Source organism: Stigmatopora argus, chromosome 20 (genome assembly GCF_051989625.1).
Source record: "Stigmatopora argus isolate UIUO_Sarg chromosome 20, RoL_Sarg_1.0, whole genome shotgun sequence".
Classification (NCBI taxonomy): Eukaryota; Metazoa; Chordata; class Actinopteri; order Syngnathiformes; family Syngnathidae; genus Stigmatopora; species Stigmatopora argus.
The window spans coordinates 8,012,779-8,039,757 of record NC_135406.1 but is presented as its reverse complement, the minus strand read 5'-3'; the positions used below and the strand labels follow the sequence as shown (position 1 = coordinate 8,039,757).

Below are 26,979 nucleotides of genomic sequence, written 5' to 3'. Positions count from 1 at the left end.
TTTTCTCTTTTAGCAATTGGGAAAAGCAACTGTAATGTGTCACTGTCAATCATGAGTTACTGAAAATGGAAATTTGAAATAAATAAATCGTACTGCAAAATGAAACATTTCTCGAAGGTGTCTATAACCCAAAAGAGACTTTTTAAACCATTTCCAAAATGGGCCGTAATTTGTGACTCATAGTCATGTTTTAGTATACACTTCTGCAATATTGAATACTTAGTGAAAGTATTGATAAATGTCTGATAAACATTCATAATTATTTAGTTAGATTTACATTTACTAACCGAGTGGTTAGCACGTTGGCCTTACAGTTCCGAGGTCATGGATTGAAAATACACACAAGAACCCACACAGGTGAAAAACCATAGTCAGGACGAATGTACTCAATGGACGTTTTCCACGTTAGTCCTTTGCGTGTGTTTTTATCTAATCCAAGAGTGTTTCTCCTGTTCACAACTAACTGGGATAGGCCCCAACAACCACAAGACCCCATGAAGATAAGCAATACAGAAGATGAACAAATGAACCTTTTACACCCCCCTCATGTAATTAAAACGTTCCCCCTTTTTAACAAAACATGCAACCATTCCATAAACGTGGAGGCAAATCCAATCATTGTAACAACCAACTGCATCTACTCGAATGTAAAATAATAAAAAAACTAGCTTCATAAGATATTGCAAGGCTGGCGAACAAGACACAAAGAGCCAAATTGTTAAACTGTCTGACTGAACCCTTATGGTCCCCTAAAATTATAAAAGCGTTGTTGATTCGTTTCCTGTCTCTTATGTCTTACACTCTACTGGGACCATGAAAAAAGTGCTAAAACAGTGAATTTCACTGGATTCATCTGTTGAAGGCATTTTTTCATTGATAATACGGTTCCAGACTCTGGGTTAAAAGTTCTCTTTAGATTTTTTGTCCGAACATTGTCACCTACCGGAAATGTATCTTGATGAAAATATTTGGAAAAACTCAAATCTGGTGCTGTGGTTTTTGCTTGTTTAAACATGTGCTGCTCCCGCTCTGACAAAGAAGTGGGTTGTATTTGAAGGAGTTCTTCAATTGCACAGTCATCACTGACATTAAAGTTCGCTGACCAGAATGTCAGATGGTTGCTGTGTTTGACATAGCTTTCGCGAAAATGTATAAACTACCATTTCAGATGATCATGCTAGATCAAAATGATAGTGCATTTTTTTTAATCTCAGCTATGATTTTGCATTCAAATATTTTTTTTCTTTGATTGAAGAGTTTTTTTTATTATAGTGAGGTTATGAATTGTTTGAATGCACATCAATATTTAGACCAAGGGATTTCTTTTTATTGAATAATAAGACAATAATTACAAATAGAATCAATGTACCTCCATTAAAGTAGTTTAACAATATACTCGTGATGAAAAAATAATCCAGAATTATCAGAGAAGAGTTATTTTTTCAATGATCCACAAACTGGTTCTTTTTAATTCTGCTGGGCAAAATGCCACCCACCTACTACTTCATGTTTGGCAACTAGCACGTATTAGACTACTGTAGCACCATCTTTGCAGTGATGTGAACGACTGTTGAAGGAAGAGCACTCTGTCTTCCTTCTCGGGTACGATTAATTTCGGATGTGGAAGATGTTGGGTGTCCAAATACAGGCTGGAGGCGAGAAACAGTGACTTCAAAGCTTTTATTACAGAATATTCTGAGCACAGGTGAACCACAGGCAAGGCTGTCGTCCACAAATGCGCCGAGACAGACAATTTACATTCATTCACCTTTATTCTCTCAAGAAAGCGAAACAGGGATGGGATTTTCCCCTACTTCAGACAGTAAGCTATTTGTTATGAACCGGCAAATAGAAGATAACGACAATGTTGCAAGTCTTCCAGGATAAGCCATTTGTTATGAACCGGCAAATAGAAGATAACGACAATGTTGCAAGTGTTCAAGGACACATCTGGCTACAGGACAGAGCTCTACAAAGGAGAAGCTTGAGACTCATGGAGTCATGACTAGAAACAGGCAAAATACACATTTCAATATGAGACCCACTTCACGACCCAGCTATTTGCAAAGCCCCTCTTTTTAGGCAATGAATCGAATATTTGTCCCAATAATATTGGGACAAATATTCGATATATATATATATATATATATATATATATATATATATATATATATATATATATATATATATATATATATATATGTGTATATATATGTATATATATATATATATATATATATATATATATATATATATATATATATATATATATATATATATATATGTATATATATATATATATATATATATATATATATATATATATATATATGTGGCAGGCCGTTAGGGCCTTCAAGGCCTTCTCTGCTGGCCTAAGAAATATCTGAATCATATTATATTTTGTCCATCAATACTTATTATTCCAAATGGTCTGTTAGCTTCCTTTCATTGCTTTTCCCCCTAGTTAAACTGCTTCCAGATGTGTGTTTTCATATTGAAGCATTTAACCAATCACATTTCGAGTTGGCAACCCCACAATGATTTTTCATAGGCGTTAGCATTTTGCTGGCTGGGACATGTCATTGCTTTCACAAACTATGATTGGCTAGTAGGCGGGCCAAAGCAGTACCCAGGCAGCCGAGATCGCAAACTCCACAAGTCGTCGAAGAGCTTGTTTATGCTTTAGCTTAGCTTAGCTAGCAGCTATCAAGGGAACAAGTCGACGAAGAACTCGTTGTAGGTTTCCTGGCTATTTTAGCTCAGCATAGCTAGCAGCTATCAAAGTCGCCGCCATCATCAGAATTCACGTGTGGAAATGTCGGCAAGAACACAACTGCCAAAGCTCCAGGAGGAACTTTTTGAGGTCAAACAGGAGCATTCAACTCACGAGCAATCGACAGTTTGCAACATAACGCACGAGAAAGTTGTTCTTCATAGACTAGAAGGTGGGTACACTTTTTATTTCCATATATTCCCTTAAAGGTATTCTATTGACATGACACTATAGTAGCGTACGTACATTTTCATGAATTTGCACTAGCACCATTCGAAGAAAGACGTAATAAATTTTATTTCTATTTAAATATAACCACTATAGGAGGGAACGAATAAGTCTCAACGCGTGTTAATACTTAACAACGGCATTAAACAGTAGCTTTCCTTTTATTGTATCCTTATCACAAACAAACAATGTATTTTTCAAATTACGCAAAGCGCGAGCGCCCTCCAGAGGCGTTCAAGAGTCATCCCTGCTACTCGCCCTCCATTTTTGGCTACATGCTTGAGAGACATAACACTTATTTGCATGCTCTTAATTGAAAATTCAAAAAATAGAGATGTAGATGCACTAAACAACAACGAGAGCAGCCTTCAAACAATGGTGTCAAAGTTGCGGCCCGAGGTCCAAATCTGACCCACTGCTACTCCGTGGTGCGGCCTGCGAAAGTACTTAATATTTAATGCTAAAATTCAAATGCAGCTTATAAATAAACAGAATGTTAACTATCATCAGAGATCATCACTACATCACTGTGCACAGACATTGAGGTATGGTCCTCCAAGGCAAGAGCGCTTCACCTCATAGAACTACCAGTACCATCAGAGGAGGGGATCGAGACCACCTTCGAGCGCAAGAAGGCCGAATACTTGAATCTGGCAGCCGAGTGCCAGAAAATTGTCTGGATATGCACCATCCACCCAGTCGAGGTTTGCTGCCGAGGCTACGTTGGGCTTCTCCCACTGTTTTTAATCCCAACATTCATTCATTCATTTTCTGATATGCTAAATCTTGTGGAGGGGGTGCTGTAGCCTATCCCAGCTGCCTTCGGGCCAGAGGCGAGGAACACCCTGAATCGGTGGCCAGCCAATCGCAGAGCACGAGGAGAAAAACAACCATTCACGCTCACACTCATACCTAGGGGCAATTTAGAGTGTCCAATCAGACTATACCTCTATTTCAATCTCATTAATCCCCCAAATAATAATAAACCTGCTACTGAAAAAAAGATAATGCTTTTTTTAATGCCTCCCCTTGGGGAAAGCATTTTAAAAGAATTAAAATGTAAAACATAAAAGAGAATGTTTACAATGAAAAGGCTCCAAAAAAGATTTGACTAATTTTAAGGAGCTACATCACCAGTGAAGAAACTTTTCTGACCAATAGTGCCATACTTTGAAAAATGCACCTATAAACAGTTTTAAACTCATGTTGCTGTTGACGAGAATACTACAGTAGTAAGTACTGCATTGTGATGAAATGAATGTATGGCGCCCTCTTCCGTTTGGTTTCATTTCTGTGAACAATAAATTTAGTTATGTTATAATTAGAAAATTGTTAATCAATTATCTTTGTATCTTTGCAGGTTTCAGAAATGATCTTGGTGCTGATGGGCAGGAGTCTGTTGACCTTGAAGGGGAAGTTGAGCTCCCCCAAATCAAAGAGGAGGAGCCAGAGTTCCCTCAACAACAAATGGGTGACGAGCAACTTCCAATCAAAAGGGAGGAAGATGATTTCACCTGGTCACTTGGTGAGTTCGTGAAGAGGGAAGATGTTCTGGGCGTGGCAAGTGGAGGGGCGGAGCCTGCAAACACCAAAACATGGCCCCTAATTAAAGAGGAGGAGCCAGAGTTCCCTCAAAAACAAATGGGAGAAGAGCAACTTCCAATCAAAAAGGAGGACGATCATTTCACCTGGTCACCAGGTGAGTCCGTTAAAAGGGATTATCTGGGCGTGGTCAGTGAAGGAGCGGAGCCTGCAAACGCCTCAGCATGGCCCCAAATTAAAGAGGAGGAGCAGCCAGAGTTCCCTCAACAGTGCAAAAGAGAAGAGCAACCTCCAATCAAAAACGAGGAATGTGTCAAATGGTCAACTGGTGAGCCTTTCAAGGGTGAAGATGATCTGGGCGTGGCCAACAGAGGGGCGGAGCTTCTGAACGGCAGCTCTCCAGAAGGATGGCGAGCAGAAAATTTAATTGCTCCTTTATTAGATGGCAATGACTTGCTTTTTGACGATGATGTTGAAGATGTTAAGAAAAATCCAAGTGGCGACGCACTTTGCAAATGCTTTCAGTGTGGGAAAACTTTTGGTAAAAAGTCTTCTTTGAAAACACATATGAGGAGCCACACTGGGGAGAAACCCTTATCATGTACAGTTTGTGGTAAAACATTTACACACGAGGGAAACTTAAATAGACATGCAAGAACCCACACGGGTGAAAAGCCATTTTCGTGTCCAGTTTGTCGTCAAGCATTCACACAAATGGGAAGCTTAGTTTGTCATGCAAGAACCCACACTGGTGGAAAACCATTTGCGTGTTCAGTTTGTGGTCAAACATTCACAGAGAAGGGACCCTTAATTAGTCATGCAAGAACACACACTGGTGAAAAACCATTTGCGTGCTCATTTTGTGATAAAATATTTACAGAGAAGGGAAGCTTAAAAAAACATGTAATAACCCACACTGGTGAAAAACCATTTGTGTGTTCAGTTTGTGGTCAAGCATTCACAGACAAGGGAAACTTAATTAGTCATGTAAGAACACACACAGGTGAAAAGCCATTTTCGTGTTCAGTTTGTGGTCAGACATTTACACAGAAGGGACACTTAAATAGGCACGAAATAATCCACACAGGTGAAAAACAATTTCCGTGCTCAGTTTGTGGTAAAAGATTTACAAAGAAGGGAAACTTAAAAATCCACATAAGAACCCACACTGGTGAAAAACCATTTTCGTGTTCAGTTTGTGGTCAAAGATTCACACAGAAGGGACACTTAAATAGTCATGCAAGAACCCACACTGGTGAAAAACCATTTGCGTGTTCAGTTTGTGGTCAAGCATTCATACACAAGGGACACTTAAATAGTCATGCAAGAACCCACACTGGTGAAAAACCATTTGCGTGCTCCGTTTGTGATAAAAGATATACAGAGAAGGGAAGCTTAAAAATCCACATAAGAACCCACACTGGTGAAAAACCATTTGTGTGTTCAGTTTGTGGTCAAGCATTCATACACAAGGGACACTTAAATAGTCATGCAAGAACCCACACTGGTGAAAAACCATTTGCGTGTTCAGTTTGTTGTCAAGCATTCAAACACAAGGGACACTTAATTAGTCATGTAAGAACACACACAGGTGAAAAGCCATTTTCGTGTTCAGTTTGTGGTCAAGCATTCACACACGAGGAAACCTTAAAAAGGCACACAAGAACCCACACAGGTGAAAAGCCATTTTCGTGTTCAGTTTGTGGTCGGACATTTAAACGGAAGGGACACTTAAATAGGCACGAAATAATCCACACGGGTGAAAAACAATTTTCGTGCTCAGTTTGTGGTAAAAGATTTACACAGAAGGGAAACTTAAAAATACACACAAGAACCCACACTGGTGAAAAACCATTTTCGTGTTCAGTTTGTGGTCAAGCATTCGCAGATAAGCGAATCTTACGATGCCATATAAGAACCCACACTGGTGAAAAACCCTTTTCTTGCTTGATTTGTGGTCAAGTTTTCTCTCAAACGCACCAGTTAAAAAGCCACACAAGAACCCACACTGATGACCCGCCCAGTTAATGTTCAAACATTTTCACAGAAGGGAATCTGAAAAGAAAACTTAACATCACACGGATGGCATACTTAAAAAGTCATGCAAGAACACACACTGGTGAAAAACCATTTGCGTGCTCAGTTTGTGGTAAAAGATTTACAGAGAAGGGAAGCTTAAAAAACACGTAATAACCCACACTGGTGAAAAACCATTTTCTTGCTCAGTTTGTAGTCAAACACACAAGGAAAGCTTAAAAAGGCACACAAGATTCCACACTGCTGAAAAAACGTTTTCGTGTTCAGATTGCGGTAAAGCCATTTCTCAAAAGCAAGATTTACAAAGACACACAAGAACCCACACTGGCAAAAAAAAAAAATCCTGCTCAGTTTGTGGTCGAACATTTTCCCAAAGGAGAAGCTTAAAAGAACCCATTAACCCACACTGGAGAACAATGTTTTCCTGTTCAGTCTGGCCACAGATTCGCTGCAACGGCCCAATTAAAAAGCTACACAATTGAATAACCTGAAAAGAAGACTTAACAACCCACACAGGAGAAAAGCCCTTTTTTGCTCAATTTGTGGCAGGAATATCTTAAAAACACAATTACCCACGTTGGTCAGAAACCCTTTTGCTGCTCAGCTTCTTGCCAGAGATTTAGTCGTAAGGATAGACTTTAAAGACGCAAATGTGGTGTGATAAGCAGTGGCCAATGACGGCTTTGCTTGCTTTATCAATTTCTGTATGAAAGATCATTGTAATTGCACTAAACAGTGGTACCTCGACATAAGATCGTAATCCGTTCTGAGACTGAGATCGTATGAAGAGATTCTCGTAACTCGAGCGGACGTTTCCCATTGAAATGAATGGAAAACAAATTAATTTGTTCCAACCAACTGAAAAAACACCAATAACAGGATATTGGATTGGAAAAAATGTTTTATTTCTTCTAATTCGCCATCTATTAACAAAGTAACACATAACTAGTGGTTTAATAGTAATAAAATGTGTTTAATCTAACTAAAATTGGGCGTTTTTCGCCGACGGGAGACAGAGACGCACAAAGGGGGCAGGGGGTTCGTGTTTTTTTCCACGACAACGCACTCGTAAACGGAACAAACAAATTTAAATTGACTTGGATTAATATATACAGACTCAAACATATGTTTAATGTAACTTTACACAATAATGAATTCTAATTTTGTTGTAATCTTTTGTTACCTTCGTTTTCCGGGTTGGCGGTTTGCCACGCCTCCACCCTCACGTTCGCTATCGATGGGCTGTTTGCTGTTGTACTACGTATTCCCTTCAAAATATTCCGAAAATGATTCACGCAAATGTCCTCACAATAGGATAACCCACGACCACTTGCCAACGAGAAAAACTGCTCATAAAGACTGGCTCGCAACTCCCTCGTTGAAATGGCTCTGGTCGCAGCCGCTTTGAGAGAGAGTTGCGACCAGAAATATTACAAAGAGGGAATTGCGAGCCAGTGCCGCTGATGTTCTTAGGAGCAGCGAACGAGAAGTAATATAATACTCCTCGTATTAGATAATAATAAAAAACAGGAAATGCAACAGCTGAGCTTACCCACGTATTGATTGTGGGTAAAGTTTTATTCTGAGAAAGAGTGCCATTGCCTGTCGGTGTTGTGTGCACGAGTATACTTCATTACCCAGAAAGCCCTCTTTTTCCCGCGCATGCGCGTTGTGCGTTTCCTGGTCTGAATAACTCATTCGGTGCTCGTAGATACACGAAAGATATGCAAAAAAGACAGTGCCATGGCCCACTGGCTTGGTCGCATCACGAAATTTTGATCGCATCACGGGCGAATTATTCGATTGAAATTTTCGTCGTAAGACGAGAATATTGTATGACGAGCGGTCATATGACGAGGTACCACTAATTGTATTTTGCATTCTGAAAATCTTGTTTACATTTTTTAATGTGTAATATCGATCCACACTATTCAAATACAGTAAAACCTTAAGATACGAGCTAACTGCGGGATCGAGCTTGTATGTCAATTTACTCGTATCTCAAGTCAATTCTTCCCATAGAAATGAACAAAATACAAATTAATCCGTTTCCATCCTAAAAAAAACCCCACCAAAATTGGTTCTAATTAACTACCGACTCACAATTGTGAACCATCTGGTATGCTCATATCTCAAATTTATCTCATATCTCAAGGCAAAAAAATTGCTCAGAATTTTCCTCGTATCTCAAATTTCTCCTATGTTGGAACACTTGTATGTCAAGGTATTACTTTTTAAGAAAAAATAGTGCCGTTGAAGATTTTATTGACCTCACAATTCTATCCGAAATAGTAGAGCCTAAGTTAGGAAATTACAAAGTAAATGATCAATAATGTGATCTAATTAATATGGAAAATGTCCTCACAGTTAAAGACATGCCTAAGAAATTTGAAAAATTGCAGTTTTTGTCTATTGAATTTGCTAGCAAATCCAATAAGAATATTGAGTGTTATTCAAACATTGTACATTTTACTGACAATAATTGATATATTGAATCTAGGACAGGGGTCACCAAACTACGGCCCGCGGGCCGGATGCGGCCCGCCGGCACATTTGGACCGGCCCTCTGAACAATACCAGAGACGGTATCGGATTTTTTTTTTTTTTTTAAATTTATTTTTATTTTTATTTTTTTATTTTTTTTATTTTTGGGATGCGGCCCGCCGGCACATTTGGACCGGCCCTATGAACAATACCAGAGACGCTATCGGATTTTTTTTCCTATTTGGCCTTGAAGACTGGGACGTTTTAATCTTGTGTTTGGTTCATTGCACCCCTGCTGAGCCCACAAATCATCCCAGTGAAGCGGGGCTTCGCATTGCTTCTTTGGTGACACGCGCGGGGAGAGTGTTTCCCTTTGATGCATGCGGGCACGTCCACCGTTGCATGCACGAGCAGTGTTACCGAGACATCTGGACGATCGCAGGTGAGGGCGGAGCCCTGGGACCATCGCGGACTATTCAAGCATATTAAAACTGCAACCTGTTTGAGAACGGAATAATGGCGAAAAAGTTAGGTGACAGAAAAATTGATTGAGAATGCAGGGTATTTAACCTGGAGTGGACAAACAATTATTTTTTTGTTCAAGGCAAAGAAAAGGCTGTTTGTCTCATTTGTCAAGAGACGGTGGCGGTATTCAAAGAATACAATCTTTGCCGACACTATGAATCCCGTCACAAAGACAAGTACGATAGCTTGCAAGGCCAAATACGAGCAGACAAACTCTCAAAGCGAAAAAGTGGACTACTATCTCAGCAGAACCAGGCATCCGTTCGGGCCGGCTTTTGGGTTGCTAAATTGATAGCAAGCAGCGGTAAGCCTTTCACTGACGGAGAGTTTGTTAAGAAATGTATGGATACTGTCGTGGAGGAGGTAAGTCTGTCGGTGAGTACAATGACCAGATGCGTTGAAGAAATCGGGAGTAATGTATATGCCCAGCTGCAGCAGAAGACGAAATAATTTGACTTTTTTTCATTAGCACTGGATGAAAGCACGGACGTGCAAGACACAGCGCAACTGCTCATTTTTATTCGTGGAGTTAGCGCAAACTTTGAGATTTGCGAGGATCTGGCAGCCCTCCAAAGTCTCAAAGGGACTACAACGGGAGAGGATATTTTTGACAAAGTGTGCCAAACCATGGAGAAGTTGGACCTGGACTGGTCAAAGCTAGCTAGCATCACGACTGACGGGGCTCCTAGCATGGTGGCCGAAACTCGCGGTCTAATAATGGGACGCATGAACCGGGAGTTGGAAAAAAGGGGTCTCACCGCCCCGCTACGAGTCCACTGCCAAATTCACCACCAAGCACTGTGCTGCAAAATGTTGACGTGGGATTCTGTAATGACGGTTGTGGTGTCGTGCATAAACTTCAGAGCAAAGGGAGAAGATTGTGCATGGCACAACAGAAAGTTAATGTTCCATGGCTTTTTTATCTATGAAGAACCCAGAGAGAGTTATTTAGTTATTATTTATTTCATAAATAGTGTTATTTATTTCCTGTTTTTTCTGTGAAGAACTCAGAGAGGGTTATTTAGTTATTATTTATTTCATTAATAGTGTTATTATATGTTTCCTGACTTTTTTTCTGTAAAGAACCTGGAAAGGGTTATTTGGTTATGTGTGGCTTTCTGGAAAACAATAAAAGAAAATTAAGCTCCCCTACGATCGTCACACTTTTTCTGTTACAAACTGACACCGGCCCCCCATCAGAGAAGGGAAAAGTTATGTGGCCCTCACAAGAAAAAGTTTGGGGACCCCTGATCTAGGATCTAAGAAACATTAGTAGAAATATGGTGTGAAAGACGATGAATTTGCTCAAAATAAATAAGTAGTACAATGTCCTTATACTTTTGTCATATTATAAGATGATACACGTTTTTAAACCGATTTAACTTTTCATCTTTTTGGTAGTTCCAATAAAGCTCTCTTTTTGGTGAAAAATACTTTTTGGGTCTTTTTGTTGACAAAATCAGCCTTCCAAATTCCACGGTGACAAAAGAGAAGCGTTATTTGCTAAGATTTAAAACTAAGAGGAAAATCAATACATTAATTTGAACAATTGGGTAAATTAATATATAAAAGATTGTTTTCTTTCTACAGGTGTGAAAATACGGAAACTTCATGTCTGAAATTAACGGTAAATTGTTTTTATCTTTTTGATGTTGAAGGGAATAATTGGGAGATATGTCACTAGATTTTTATTTTATGTGCAACTATTGGAAAAACATCGAGTAAGAAAGTTTTATAGGAGATGATAGACAAACTACAAAGGGAATGTAATGTTAAATGTTTGCAAAAAACTACTAGATTGGGGTATTATTCGTTTTAAACAACTGTGCGATACACATTATTGAATGAATTTGGAGTTCTTGATTAGCATGCATTTTATGTGGCTTAATTGCTGTAAAGGGTACAGGCTTAATATAATAATCCTTGCGAACAGGGGGGTGGGGGGGGAGGATGGGGTCAATTGTATTTAAAAATATACATTTATTCATTTCCCAGGCAGGAGAGGTGGTTTTTAAACTCCTTTGAAGAATCCAGCCTGGTTTTCCTTTTGTATTTTTTTTCCTTTTTTTAGGTTACACAGTCTTTCTATTGTTTTGGAATCAAGTCGACCTTCTTATGGTTACTTGTGAGAAGTAAGTAAAGTTTGTATATGGAGGAAGCCAGTCTAGCTATGTATTACAGTACAGTAGTACCTCGACATACGAGTGTCCCGACATATGAGCAATTTGAGATACGAGTAAAATTTCGAGCAAATATTTATCTTGAGATATGAGACGAATTTTGATATACGAGCATACAGCGGACCCGAGAGGCTGCTCATAAGTACATCATGGGCACTGTTTTTCCCGTCGCAAGTCCCTCGTGTAATGTCTCTACAAGCACTGTGTTTTTTTTTTCCGTTAGTCAGTGCGAATGGCGGATCGATCGCTAATACGAGAGGAGTATACTAATTCTCATTGGCAAGTGGTCCTGCGTTATCCTATTGTGAGGACATTTTTGTGCATCGTTTTGGGAATATTTTGAAGGGAAGACAAAATCAAACAACAGTCGATATTGAATGAAAGTCAGTTTGGAGGCGGGGCAAATAGAGCCAACCCGGGAGAAGAAAGGTATCAAATGTCAAACTAAATTAGTATTAAGTTTAGTGTTAGGTTCGATTAAACTTATTTTTGAGTGTGTCTGCAACGTAATATAAGTTCATTTAAATTTGTTTATGTTATGTTACGAGCGTCTTGCCGTGCAAAAAGTCTCTCCGTCTAATTTTGGTACTATTAAACACATTTTAGTACTATTAAACCACTAGTTATTTGTGACTTTGTTAAAAGATGTCGAATTAGAACAAATAAATGTTTTTCCAATCCAATATCCTGTTTTTGTGTTTTTTCAGAGGCTTGGAACGAATTAATTTGTTTTTAGTTCATTTCTATGGGAAATGTTGATTTGAGATACGGGTAAATCGACATACGCGTTCAGTCCCAGAAGGCATTAAGCTCGTAGTCTCCCTATGTCTCTTATGACTTAACATTTAAGTCATAAGAGACGTAGGGAGACTGTCTTCTTGTGGAAATTATTGGTATTGCCACCACGGGGAGTATCTTTTTTCTTTCTTAATGACCTAATAAAAAAATTTAAGGACTGATTTGAATCATGTTTCAGCAATTTCCTGTATTTTAAAACAAGATTCATGTCTTATTTAAATTGATTAATGTGATTTTTCAGTTTTAAAATGAGTTTAAAATAAAAGCAAAATGGACTGCTGAAGCCCAGGGTTGATTCAGGGACCTTAGAATCTTCAGTTTAACAGTCTCCCATCTGAGCTACTTCAGCTGGCAGTTTGCTCAAAACCTCAACTGCAGATTGACTATTGGCCTAATTGTACTATAAGAGCTCGAGTTGTTCCTTTTTGTTGCAAGTATTTTTCAGTCCTGTTTGTATTCAATTCATTGATGTATTTCCTTGTCAGCTGATTGGAAATTGGTTCCTTTATCAGAATACATCTCTGTTACGTGTCCTCTTCTGGCAAGAAATCTTCTGATTGCGTTGAGCCGAGCATCAGTGTCATGGGAAGACAACACTTCCAATGAATCCATTCAGTCATCATGGGTCCCGCGTATCTTCGTAATGGGTTGTTGGAGCATGTACTTGCGGACTTTAGACAAAAGGCAGACTCCACCCTAGACTGGTTACCAGACTGGCTTAGGGCACACAGAGAGACAGACAATCATTTGCACTCAGAATCATAGTACCATCAGGAATCGAGCCCACAACTCCCCACATTGTAGTCAGGTGATTGAACCAACACACCATCAGGCAGTCTCCAATAAACATTGTGGGTTCCAAATGTATTGTTCTTATCGCAAGGCATGCGAAGTTTACGCAGTGGTGGACTGTCAGGGCCTGCAAGGCCTTCTCTGCCGGCCTAAAACATATCTGAATCACAGACTGATGTTAATTATGTTTTGTCTATGAATACTTATTAATTAATTCCAAATTGTCTGTCAGCTTCCTTCATTGCTTTTCCCCTGGTTGCACTGCTTCCAGATGTGTTTTCATATTTAAGCATCTAACCAACTATGAATAAGGATGACCTTATTCCAGCCAATACGACCTAGAGTAAAAGAAACACTAATATAAAACAAAAGAAAATCAGCACACCTAAATCAGAAACTACAACTCCACACATTTTGGGTAAAAACCTGGAAAACAACATTGGTTTTGTACCTAAAAATGAAACAAATTCTTCGAAAAATATTGGGTCTTGTAGGTCATGTGACACACATTGGTCCAATCAGAATTGCGGCTTCCAGCAGTAAGGCAACTCACCTGTACTTAATAACAATACGTAAAGTCATTCATTTCAAATTCACTCTGTTGCGTTATTTTCTCAAATACAAAGGAAGAAGAAACTTGAAGTTTCTATTTGGATTTCTAAGACTTTGACGTAAATTAATATTTGGTGTTATCCTGGGGACACCATGTCCTAATAATATGAGGTGTATTCCAACCTATTATGGATAAGTTCGTTCAGTCCACCTGATCCATGGTGTACCAGTGAGTACAATACCCCAAATCAGCAAGGTTGATGAATATAAGCCTGAAAATGAGCCGTGGACCACATATATCTAGCGGTTGGAGCAGTTCCTTGATGCTAACGACATCGACCCAGAGAAGTATGTAGCCGTGTAGCTTAGCGTATTGGGAGCTACCACATACGGACATTTGAGGAACTTGGTCCAACCGGACAAGCCCAAAGATAAATCTTTCGACGACAATATGAGGATCTTGAAAGAACATTTTGAGCCAAAGCCAATATTGGTCGCAGAAAGATTCCGCTTTAACAAATGTAATCAAAAGAGGAATCAAACTCTGGCACAGTATGTAGCAGAACTAAAGCAACAAGCAGCAAATTGTGAGTTTGGCACAAATTTGGATTCGGCACTGCGAGACAGGTTCGTGAGTGCACTCAAAAAATGAAATGTGCCAAAGAAGATTGCTTTCTGAGGCAGAACAAGAAGAGTTTTCCATCATGACAGTCAGTAGTGATAATGATGAGCTATACAGGGCTACATTCACTATTGATGGGGTGTCTCTTGACATGGAAATAGACAATGGAGCAGCAAGAAGTCATTTCACAAGCAACCTATAGCAGAATGTTTGCACATTTGCCTTGACAGCCCGCAAAGGTGAAGCTTAAAGCTTACAATGGGGGCAGCATTCAGGTTTCTGGACAGTTCATGACCAAAGTAAAATTTGAGGATCAAGAAGTGGAAATGCCACTGTTAGTCGTGAAGGGAAAGGGAGCATCCCTCTGTGGAAGAAACTGGCTCAGACAGTTTAATCTGAACTGGAAATGCATCAAATACGTATGGGAATGTGACAAAGCAAACTGTTAAAGACATTTTGGACTGTTAGACGATAAGTTTTGGCATCTGACTCCAACGTTTGTCTATCTGAAACTATGGCTTATCGACCTAACAATAGTGCATGTTTAGCATCGGGAGAGAAGACCAGGATTACTCCACAGATGATTTATTCCTGACAAGTAGATCTAATACAGAGCTCTGGGTCTCGGGTCCCTAACACAAACAGCTGTGCGTCTTCGTGACCATCGAGAGACAACACCCAAACCGAGTTGCCCAGTTTTCATAACACAAATATGAATAACACATTAACTGATTAAAGGTATGATGTTGACCGGTCCACGACGGTCTCGAGGGTTCCACCCTCTCTTGGGATTTTCCAGTTGCCTCTGTATCAGTTGGCCTTGGGTGGAGCCATCAGTAATCAACCTCAAAAGAATATCTTGTACTGAAAGCTTCCTTTATTCCTTGTGCAAGCATTAATATAAGGGAACATTCTGTTTGCGTGCGTCATCAACCTGAAAACATGTGTTTAATCATACAGTAGTAATATATAAAAATAAAGCCTTATGTTTTGTTGCAATGATTCATCTGTAGTAAAATATATGATTAAAATATGTCGTAGTCTTCATTATATATAACCATTGATTAAAAAAAACAATTGATGGCTTGAAACTTGTCATTGATTGTCCATTGCTTTCACCTGTGTGTCACCCAACTATTTTTCCATGTCTCATTAACCCATGTCTGTATTTATTCTTGTGTTCTACCTCTTTTGGTTCTTTTTTGTAATTTTTGATTCAGGGCTTTTATGTTTTCAGTTTGCTTTTGGTGTTTTTGATTACCTAAAACCTTTTGATATACCAAGGATTGTATTGACACACTGTGTCGGCACTGTATTGAAACCGTGTTGGTCATTCATTAGTGACCCCTGCAGTAGTTATATAATCATTGCAGGTGAAACAAACCCTTGTTTTTTATATTCCAAACGGAGTTGATATGTAAAATAGATCAAATTTGAGTTACAATTTTTAACTTATGTCCACATTTTTGTTAACTGTTAAATCACATGAAATAAAAGTGATTTCGTTTTGCGTCACACGATCAAAATGGTTCCACACTGGGGAAAACTTCTTAAAACGAGTTGTTTCTTTGATATACATATGACAATTACGCAAAATCCCATCCAACAGGCCTACGACACTTTGATACAGTTTATGTCTTTATACTAAACACTTTGGCCAAACTATACATTTCCTGTACCGGTCACGTGATTCTTTCTTGAAGCTATACACGCCCTACTTCCGACTTTCACTCTTGAACTCTCGGCACAGTGCTGACGCAACAGTGTCGATCGTCCCATCACTATCAGCAAAACCTTCTCTAGCTTAGCCTAGCTAGCAGCTACCAAAGAAACAAGTCCGGTTCGTCCAAGAACTCGTTGAACCTTTGCGCACTACTTTAGCTAAGCCTAGCAGATATCAAAGGAACAAGTCGCCGAATGCTTGTTTATGCTTTAGCTTAGTTTAGCTAGCAGCTATCAAAGAAACAAGTCACCGAAGAACTCGTTGGAATTTTCCTGGCTAAGTTAGCTTAGCCTAGCTAGCAGCTACTGAAGGAAAACGTCGTCGAAGAGCGTGTTTATGCTTTATCTTAGCTTATCTTAGCTAGCAGCATCAAAGAAACAAGTCCTCAAGTCGTCGAAGAACCCGTTAAAGCTTTGCGCCCTACTTTTTCTTAGCTTATTTTAGCTAGCAGCTATCAACAAAGGCGCCGCCATCATCAGAATCCACGTGTGGAAATGCCTGTGTGACATACTAGAGTGTTTGATCTATTAGTGTGACATACTAGAGTGTTTGATTTATTAATGATTGAATGTTGAGAATGCACAACGAGTTTGGATTGAATGTGTGTATCGGTGTTCGATTGTTGATCCTTTGATCCACATGGCAAGTGTGGGGCATGTTAAAGAAGATCGGTATTCGATTATTGATGTCTTGGCAAATAGCTTGAGGCACGGGAGGTGTGTTGAATCATTACAGTAAAAGTTGGATTGAAGTAACAACAACATCTCACTGTTCTGATTATTTGCCCCTGTGTGTCAAGATCGAATGCAGGGTGTAACATTTTGGAGGCACTGCTGGGATTGCTGTTCAGATGTCCAGTGTCCAAGATCTGCTCACTGAATTCTGAGCCAGCTAAATCCCCCCAAACACTACAAACCAGGCAGATGGCAGTGAGAGGAGGTGTTGCTGTTTAAGAAGAACTGGAAGTTGGCGGTTGAGTACTTGTCATCTGAGGCCTACGAGATCATCAGAGGGACAGTAAAGACGTGCCAGTTCAGAGTTCACTCCTGTACAGTCAACAGAGCTCCTAGATCGTCAACAAAATGGAACAGTTACTCGAAGAGGTGGTAGGAACATTGAACAACCTGACGGAAAATAACCTACTGGAAATATGTGATTTTCTTAACATATTAAGAAGTGTTAAACGGAAATCGCGTCTATCATTAGTGGCTCACATTGTAAAGTACCTAGAAAGAGAAGAACTAGAGGAACTGCAGGATGAAGGCATGTCTGAATTGTTGAAACTGAAAGATAAAATATCAGATATGAAGCATGAAGTCAAAATAGATGAAAACGAAAAGCAAGGATCAAGATTGGAAGAGACTCCAATAACTTTGCCCCAGCTACCAGATGCTGCGGACCCTCAAGGGGGTGTGTCTCCCCAGCCCCAGCCAAGCTCATACTGGCGCAAGGACTTCAAAATTGCCGGCCAAATAGGTGAAACAGGCCAGAGGGACAAGCTGACATTCTCCAGCCTTGTTCATCAAATTGAAAATGGACTGAATAGGGGTTACCGAGATGTGGAAATTATTGATGCAGTTATCAGAGCTATCTCCCCCAGTTTGCAGCTACGTAATTATTTGGAAGAGAAACCTAAGCTCACTCTTCCCACACTCAAACGCATCCTACGCGCTCATTTTCAGGAAAGGAGTGCTACCGACCTCTATGTGCAGTTAGCTTCAGAAGTGCAGCATATCAAAGAGACTCCTCAAAGTTTCTTAATGCGAGTCTTAGTTCTTAGACAGAAGGTACTGTTTGCATCTCGAGAATCAGAATCAGGACTCCAGTATGACCCAAGTTTAGTCCAGCGTATGTGCTTGCACACGATACTCACTGGTCTCCAGAGTGACAGTGTTAGAGTAGATATGCAGCCTCTCTTGCTGAACTGTAAGACTTCAGATGAGCTTTTGCTAGAGCGGTTAAATGTAGCCTGTGCTAATGAAACAGAAAGGAGAAATAAAAAGAAGTTTAGTACCCCACAGGCAGCGACACATATTAGCAAGGTGCACTCAGAAGAACTACGACCTACCAATTGCCCTGGAGAAGAAAAACCAAAAGTGTCCCGTGAGGTACGAGCGGAGTTGACTGAACTTAAGGCAAGTGTTGCTTCTCTTAAAGTTCTCAGTGCAGAGATAGCTCAGATTAGAGAGACACTACAGCAGGCTATGTTTCAGCCTCAGTCCTACCTCCCACCTTCAGTTAGAAGACCAGTTAGGGAGCCACAGCCACCTTTTGAAAAACAAAATTACTACAGCAAGCCCCCAGCACCCCCCTGGAACACTAGCCGCCCTGCTTATGTCCCAAGAAGGTGTTTTGCTTGTCAGCAGGGAGGGCGAGATGTGAAGTGCACACATTGTTATCGGTGTGGGAGTGGAGGACATTTCCAAGCTGGATGTAAAATCCGAGGAGGCAGACCACTAAAAGAAGAGACTATAGCAGAGCTAACTCAGGAAAGGGAAGGTGTGGTTCGTGTGCTTTGTGGCACACCCAGTCCACAGGCCATCGTCAATCCTCCCAGCATGCAACAGCAGCAGGTGGGAACTCAGCAACACCTGATGGTGGAACCTGCCGATTCAAAGGCAAAGATCAGACGACTTAGACAAGAGCTAGAAGAGAGGAATGAACAACTGCTGGACAACAGACACCAGCAGGAAAACATGGAGGAAGAAATAAAGAGGCTCCAGCAGGAGAATTTGAAGCTGCTCGTAGACGCCCGTGCAGCCCGTGCCTATCGTGATGAACTGGATGCGCTGAGAGAACGCGCAATCAAAGCTGACAAGCTGGAGTTATACAAGGCCAAAGTGGAGAAAGGGAGACAAGGGATGGAGGAGGCGTACACCATTGCCACCGTGAGTGTACGAAAAGCTGCAGAACGAGGTAAAAAGCACTATGACACTGTTGGGGTAATCATTATTATAACAGACACCAAAGTGAGGAGCTCCGTGCTACAACCAGGAGAGCGCATCCTGATAAAAAACCTGACACGAGAAGGAGGAAAAATTGACAAGAGTATGGAGAGAAATAAACAGCAGCCGGTATCTCATCTTCAAGAGACAGACCAAGACAGTGGTTACGAAGATGACTTTTACTACGAGCCCCTCCAGGTGCTAAATGAGAGAGATGCCCAAGGGATGGAGTCTAAGCACAGGCCACTGCCAGCGAATCAGAGACTCGAAGTGAAGGGCCCTGCTTCCGGACCAGTACAAGCAGAAGATGACTATCAGCTGGAGGACCTGCCTGGTGAGGGAACAAATCTGGCTGTTGAAGATCCTCGTGATGATCATTTATCAGAGACCTCTCCGCCAACCACTGTGAATGAACCTGAGGCGTTGACTTATGAACGGCCAAGAAGTGAGAGACATCCACCACGACGAACGACCTATGATCAGCTTGGTGTCCCCTCCTGTTATAGTACTCAGTCACCACATCAGCTGCTACCTGCTTACCCTGCACCAGGAGTGGTTCCTTGGTTAGTACACCTGCAGCCATATTACATTCAACCACCCTTTATGTATGGACTCCAACAGGCTTGAGCCTACAAGGGTGACATGTATTATGCGAACATGGACTGTTACGGACTGTGATTACAGTTTCCATCCAGTGAACGTGGACCGTACGAGTTGTGGATTATATTTGAACTGTGGCCCTTGCCGCCTGGAGTTTTCATGAGTATCAGCTTACAGAAGAGGATGTGAAATGACAAGTTCGCTAGACTGTTCAGCATTACAACCAACAAGGGGAAGATATTTGGAATATACTGATGTCGGGACGACGTTTGTTTTTGTGGGGGAGAGTGTGACATACTAGAGCAGGGTTGTCCAAACTATTCCACAAAGGGCCGCAGTGGGTGCGGGTTTTCATTCCAACCCATCAAGAGGACACCTTTTCACCAATCTGGTGTCCTACAAGTGCAATCAGTGGATTGCAGTCAGGTGCTTCTTGTTTTCTGCAGAAATCTCATTGGTCAAAGTGCCTGGGCTGGATCGGTTGGAACAAAAACCTGCACCCACAGCGGCCCTCGAGGACCGGTTTGGCCACCCCTGTACTAGAGTGTTTGATCTATTAGTGTGACATACTAGAGTGTTTGATCTATTAGTGTGACATACTAGAGTGTTTGATTTATTAATGATTGAATGTTGAGAATGCACAACGAGTTTGGATTGAATGTGAAGATCGGTATTCGATTACTGATGTCTTAGCAAATAGCTTGAGGCACGGGAGGTGTGTTGAATCATTACAGTAAAAGTTGGATTGAAGTAACAACAACATCTCACTGTTCTGATTGTTTCCCCCTGTGTGTCAAGATCGAATGCAGGGTGTAACATACGCAATCCCATAATCATTTTTTATTTATGACAAATACAAATACACTTGGGAAGTCCGTAGTCTCGATCTTTACCAGAATTCACCTTACTTGCATATCTGGCCTGAAAAAGGAAGAACAAAATCATTCTCGTTCAACTCATTTTCATAATTTGCATCATCCTGGACATCAATGTTATCACCAGTAGGCTGTCTAATAAGCAGATACAATCCTTGTAATTCGGAATTTGTTAGAGCTACTGTATATACCCTAAGTCGGTCTAGCAAAAATGGCGGCGCACACGGATGCAGCGGCTTTTTGCTCTCCAGTTTGGTGTTTTCTTTTCTCAATCCTATCGTTATTTACCAACATCTGCGAGGCAAACTTTTCCTACAGTCGCCACGACTTAATTGCTATCGGGAGGAGATGCGATATATCCGATGTCACAACGAACTACCAACAAACCTACGATATCCCCGAGGGCATCTCGAGACCTCCGGGATCTCCGTGGATAGTCAGCCCACTCAAAGCACGTCGAAGGAGGCGAAGGCGGCGGAGAGAAAGGAAGCAAAAGCGCGGTTGTCGGGCGGGCCTTGCTGCTAAGCTAAGTCAACAACCACACCGAGCACCGCTTCCGAGTATCTTTTTGACCAACGCCAGATCCATCACCCACAAAATGGATGAGTTGGAACTTCGAATTGCCACCAACAGCTTTGTTAAGGACTGTAACATTATTCTCATCACGGAAACGTGGCTACACCCGCAAATCCCTGACGCTGCGGTATCGCTAGCTAGCCGAACGCTTTTTCGGAACGATCGTTCAAAAGAACTAACAAGCAAAAGCATAGGAGGAGGACTTTGCTTGTTCATACATAATGAATTTTGTGGTGACAGTAGAATCATTGACACTCACTGTTCCCCGGACTTAGAGCTACTGGCAGTACGATATAGGCCCTACTATCTACCGAGAGAGCTAACGGTCGTCATAGTAACGGCGATCTCAATTCCTCCTGATGGTAACGTCAACACGGCATTAAACCTCCTGCTAATGGCTGTAAACAAACAACAGCTTGACCACCCTGATGGAGTCTTTATTGTTGCTGGTGACTTCAACAGAGCATGTTTAAAGACTGTTCTACCTAAGTTTATCCAATACGTAAAATGTCACACGAGGGGAGACAAAAATCTTGACCATGTTTATTCTAACATCAAACATGCTTACAAAGCCACTTCCCTCCCTCACCTAGCTGGATCAGATCACCTCTGTCTAGCCCTCACCCCAGCATACACTCCATTCCGGAGGCTAACAAGGCCACAAATAAAGACAATAAAAACTTGGTCCGGGGACGCCCTTTCTCAGCTGCAGGACTGTTTTTTCCGCACCAACTGGGAACTCTTTGAACACAACAACCTCCAGGACTATACGGACGCTGTACTTTCCTATATCAAAAACTGCATGGACGACGTCACTATAAATAAACAATGCCGTAACATCGCTTTCAGATCAGGGGACAAGATGAAATATAGAGCTGCCAGAGCTGAGCTGAAAAGAGGAATTAAAAAGGCCAAGGCAGAATATACTAAGAAAATTGAGGAGCACTTCACAGAAAATAACCCAAAGAAGATGTGGCAGGGAATACGACATATTACCAACTACAATAACAATAATATGTCTGTTAACGCAGATGCCTCACTAGCAGAGAAATTGAACTGTTTCTTTGCCCGCTTTGAGACTGACAAATCAGACCCAGTCTCAACACCCCCACCACCACCCTGCAGCAATACACTGACGTTCCGGGAACAGGAAGTGAGACTGGAAATGCGGTCTGTGAATACCAGGAAGGCTGCTGGCCCTGATGGAGTACCTGGGAAGGTGCTCAAAGCCTGTGCTGACCAGCTGACTGGTGTTTTCCCAAAGATCTTCAATTGTTCCCTGCAACAATCCATCATTCCATCCTGCCTGAAATCTGCCACCATTATCCCTGTCCCCAAAAAGCCAACCATTGACAGGATGAATGATTATAGGCCTGTTGCTCTCACGCCTGTGATCATGAAGTGCATTGAAAAGTTGATAGCCCGCCATATCAGGAATACAATCTCTCCCTCAGTTGACCCTCACCAGTTTGCTTATAGAGCTAACAGGTCCACTGAGGATGCTATCACCATTGCTCTACATACAGCATTGAGCCACCTGGAACACAATGGGAATTACGTGAGGATGCTTTTCATTGACTATAGCTCAGCCTTCAACACCATGAAACCGGACATTCTGACTGACAAACTCTCCCACCTTGGACTATCCTCCTCCATCTGCTGTTGGATAAAGAACTTCCTAACCAACCGACCACAAACTGTTAAACTTGGTCCCCACCTTTCTTCCTCCATTACACTGAGCACTGGCTCCCCTCAAGGCTGTGTACTGAGTCCTCTTCTGTACTCCCTGTACACTTATGACTGTACACCAACCCACCAGTCCAACTACATCATCAAATTTGCTGATGACACCACTGTGGTCGGACTCATCTCAGAAGGGGATGAGGCGGCCTATAGAGACGAGGTCAACAAACTGTCTTCGTGGTGCTTGATGAACAACCTCACACTGAACAACACAAAAACTAAAGAAATAATCCTGGACTTCCGCAAACAGAGCACAGATCTGGCCCCACTCCTCATAAATGGAGTTCGTGTAGACAGGGTCCAGTCCTTTAAATTCCTGGGGGTCCACGTCACGGACAAGCTCTCCTGGTCCACAAACACCACGGCAGTAGTGAAGAAGGCCCAGAAAAGACTCCCATTCAACTTACGAACAACGGTACATACGAACATGTCTGCAAATTGCGTTTAAGTCCAAAAATGTTCGCAAGTCCAATTTTGTATTTCGCCCCTTTTTCGGAGTAGTACTTCTTTCCGCCGCTAATACCGACGCCTGGCGCTGTGAGAGCTCAGCTCACCCAGCATCTACCTTCTTCTTCGTTGCAATGCGGAAGTGCGTGAATGTATCTCCAGTGTGCAAAGAACCTTTTTCATTTGTATCATTAAATATCTCATGCATCCAATATTAAATATGGTTGGTAAAAAGCTAAAGGCTTCTATTGAGGGAGTTGCAAGGAAGAGGCAAGCCATTTCATTTGAAACGAGTGGCAATAATAACGAAGCTTGATGCGCGTGAGAGTGGTGAGCGTTGCACATTCAGTACCATTTATAAACAGAAAGATCGAGCAGCAGGACCCAAATATTGAACGTTGCACAAAGTTTGCAAATCAATTGAATGATGCCATACAGTGCTACCTCATCATTTATGATGAAAAAAGAAGAAAACTGTGCAATCGTCATTAGGTCGCTTCTTTTGGCCAGTTTCTAATACATAAATCTCTCTCTCTACAGTACTGTACATATTCTCTCCATTTTATTAAATGTTTTTTTTTCAGTACAAACAAATGCGTGTTACTTATACAAGCCTTGAACATACAAACGCACTTGTATAAACCTTCAATATACTTATATCGGCCTTAAACATAAATTATAATACAAAATATAGCACTGAATCAACTTACAAACAAATTCAACTTATGAACAATCGCTCGGAACCAATTGCGTTCGTAAGTAGGGGAGCGTCTGTACTTTATATGTAAATACTCTAATTCGTTCCATGGTCCTCACAAAACTACCAACTAAATCCTTAAAAAAAATCATCAAAGTGTCCCAACTTGGTAGGAAAAGTGTGAAGACACAAAATTGAGAGAAAATGATCATAAAATTATTTCATAAGCCATTAAAACTTCTTCTAGGCATAAGGTCAAGCACACAACGGCAGTCAAAGAAACATGCACGGTTGTTGTGAGAGAGCCAATGAGAGCCCAGTAGAATGGAGTGAACATGTCAAGCAAGCAGTGTATCCGCGAAAATGTCAAAATGAAATAACAGATACAGGAAATGTATCGACGTTTTCGTAACTTGGATGTTTTTTTTGTATCTTGAGGCACTCATTTGCATCTGAAAAGTTTGTAAGTAGACGTATGGCTCTATAAGACTTTAAAAGACCATAAAACCGGACATTCTGACTGACAAACTCTCCCACCTTGGACTATCCTCTTCAATCTGCTGCTGGATAAAGAACTTCTTGACCAACCGACCACAGACTGTTAGACTTGGTCCCCACCTCTCTTCCTCCATTACACTAAGCACTGGCTCCCCTCAAGGCTGTGTACTGAGTCCTCTTCTGTACTCCCTGTACACATACGACTGTACACCCACCCACCAGTCTAACGCCATCATCAAATTCGCTGACGACACCACTGTGGTCGGACTCATCTCAGGAGGGGATGAGTCGGCTTACAGAGATGAGGTCAACAATTTGTCTTCGTGGTGCTCGGTGAACAATCTCACACTGAACACCACGAAAACTAAAGAAATCATCCTGGACTTTCGCAAACACGGCACAGATCTGGCCCCACTCCTCATAAATGGAGTATGTGTAGACAGGGTCCAGTCCTTTAAATTCCTGGGGGTCCACGTCACGGACAAGCTCTCATGGTCTACAAACACCACGGCAGTGGTGAAGAAGGCTCAGACACGACTCCATTTCCTCAGGGTACTTAGGAAGAACAACTGGAGCACCAATCTTCTGAGAACCTTCTATAGAACCACTGTAGAGAGCATCCTGGCGTACGGCATCACAGTGTGGTACGCTGGAAGCACGGCGGCAGACAAAAAGGCCATGCAGAAAGTGATTAACACTCCCCAGAGGATTGTCGGCTGCTCTCTGCCCTCACTTGAAGACATTGCCAGCCCTCGTTACCTCAGCAGAGCCAAGAACATCATAGGGGACCCTTACCACCCTGGTCACAATCTGTTCCAGCTGCTGCCCTCTGGCAGACGCTATAGGTCCCACAAAGCACGGACATATAGGCTTAAGGACAGTTTTTTCCCCACATCCATCAGAAATCTAAACTCGCTGTAACATAACACACTTTCCCTTCTGCGGTAATATGAAAAGATGTTTGGGTGGTGATTTGCCTCCTACTAGCTGACTGAAGTAAGGTAAGTGAAAGACAGTGAGAGGTAAGCGAGAGGTAAGCGACCTGTATCCACAACAGCAGAATGCCAAATTACAAGTCCGTAACTTACACTTATTTAGGTCTTTTGCCGAGTAAACGTAGCTTATGGAGAAGCACCATCAATTTCGTCACACGCAGTTTCTGCGTGTGATGACAAGTAGGCTTTTTGTGTTGTGATAATGACGACAGGGCCTATGTCCGATTATTATTATTATATTATTATTATTATTAAATTCTCAGTCTAACCTAAAGGACTTCTCGTCAGATAGACAGTTGATAAAATATATCATTTATTTTTGTGTTTTGCAGCTTTCAGAAATGATCTTGTTGCTGATGGGCAGGGGTCTGGTGACTTTGGGGAGAAATTTGAGCTCCCCCAAATCAAAAGGGAGGAGCCAGAGTTCCCTATTCACCAAAACAGAGAAGAACAACTTCCCATCAATAAGGAGGAAAATTATTTCACATGGTCAACTGGTGAGCCCATGAAGAGCGAAGATGATCTGGGCGTAGCCAGCAGAGGGGCGGAGCCAGCAAATACCTCAACAAGGCCCCAAATTAAAGAGGAGGAGGAGCCAGAGTTCACTCAACATCAGCATATGAGAGAAGAGGAGCCTCCAATTAAAAAGGAGGAGCAAGATGTGATCGGGTCAACTGGTGAGCCTTTCAAGAGTGAAGATGATCTGGGCCTGGCCAGCAGAGGGATGGACCCTCCAAGTGTCTCAACATGGCCCCAAATTAAAGAGGAGGAGCCAGAGTTCCCTCAACATCAAATGAGAGAAAAGCAACTTCCAATCAAAAAGGAGGAAGATGATTTCACGTGGTCAACTGGTGAGCCTTTCAAGAGGGAAGAGGATCTGGGCGGGGCCAGCGGAGGGGCGGAGCCTCCGCATGTAGCTGCTCAACAGAAGGATGGCAAGCAGAACATTTAATTGCTCCTTTATCAGATAGTGACGACTTGCTTTATGACGATGAAGGTCTTAAGAAAAATCCCAGTGGCGACAAACTCTGCAAATGCTCTTACTGCGGGAAAACCTTTGGGAAAAAGTCTACTTTGAAAAGACATATGGTTACCCACATTGGGGAGAAACCCTTTGCGTGTTCAGTTTGTGGTAAAACATTTACAGAGAAGGGAAGTTTAAAAATACACACAAGAACCCACACTGGTGAAAAACCATTTCCGTGCCCATTTTGTGGTCAAGCATTCAGAGAGAAGAAACATTTAAAAATACACACGAGAATCCACACAGGAGAAAAACCATTTTTGTCCGTGCTTTGTGGGACCTATAGCGTCTGCCAGAGGGCAGCAGCTGGAACAGATTGTGAC

At 41.6% G+C, this 26,979-nt stretch overlaps 2 protein-coding genes across 4 annotated transcripts in view; both read left to right on the top strand.

Moving 5' to 3' along the window:
* Window positions 1–26,979, top strand: part of LOC144066153 (uncharacterized) — a 66,008-nt gene that overhangs the window by 34,325 nt on the left and 4,704 nt on the right. The window lies entirely within an intron of this gene.
* Window positions 2,377–6,967, top strand: LOC144065979 (uncharacterized). Of its 3 annotated transcripts, XM_077589244.1 has the most exons (3): window positions 2,820–2,945; window positions 3,539–3,705; window positions 4,362–6,967. In XM_077589244.1, the coding sequence occupies exons 2-3, from the start codon at window positions 3,549–3,551 to the stop codon at window positions 6,569–6,571; spliced, it is 2,367 nt and encodes a 788-aa protein (XP_077445370.1). In that variant the 5' UTR covers window positions 2,820–2,945; window positions 3,539–3,548; the 3' UTR covers window positions 6,572–6,967. The 3 variants fall into 3 exon arrangements, with proteins under 3 accessions (XP_077445372.1, XP_077445370.1, XP_077445371.1); XM_077589246.1 differs by lacking the exon at window positions 3,539–3,705 and having other exon boundaries at window positions 2,377–2,945; XM_077589245.1 differs by lacking the exon at window positions 2,820–2,945 and having other exon boundaries at window positions 3,423–3,705.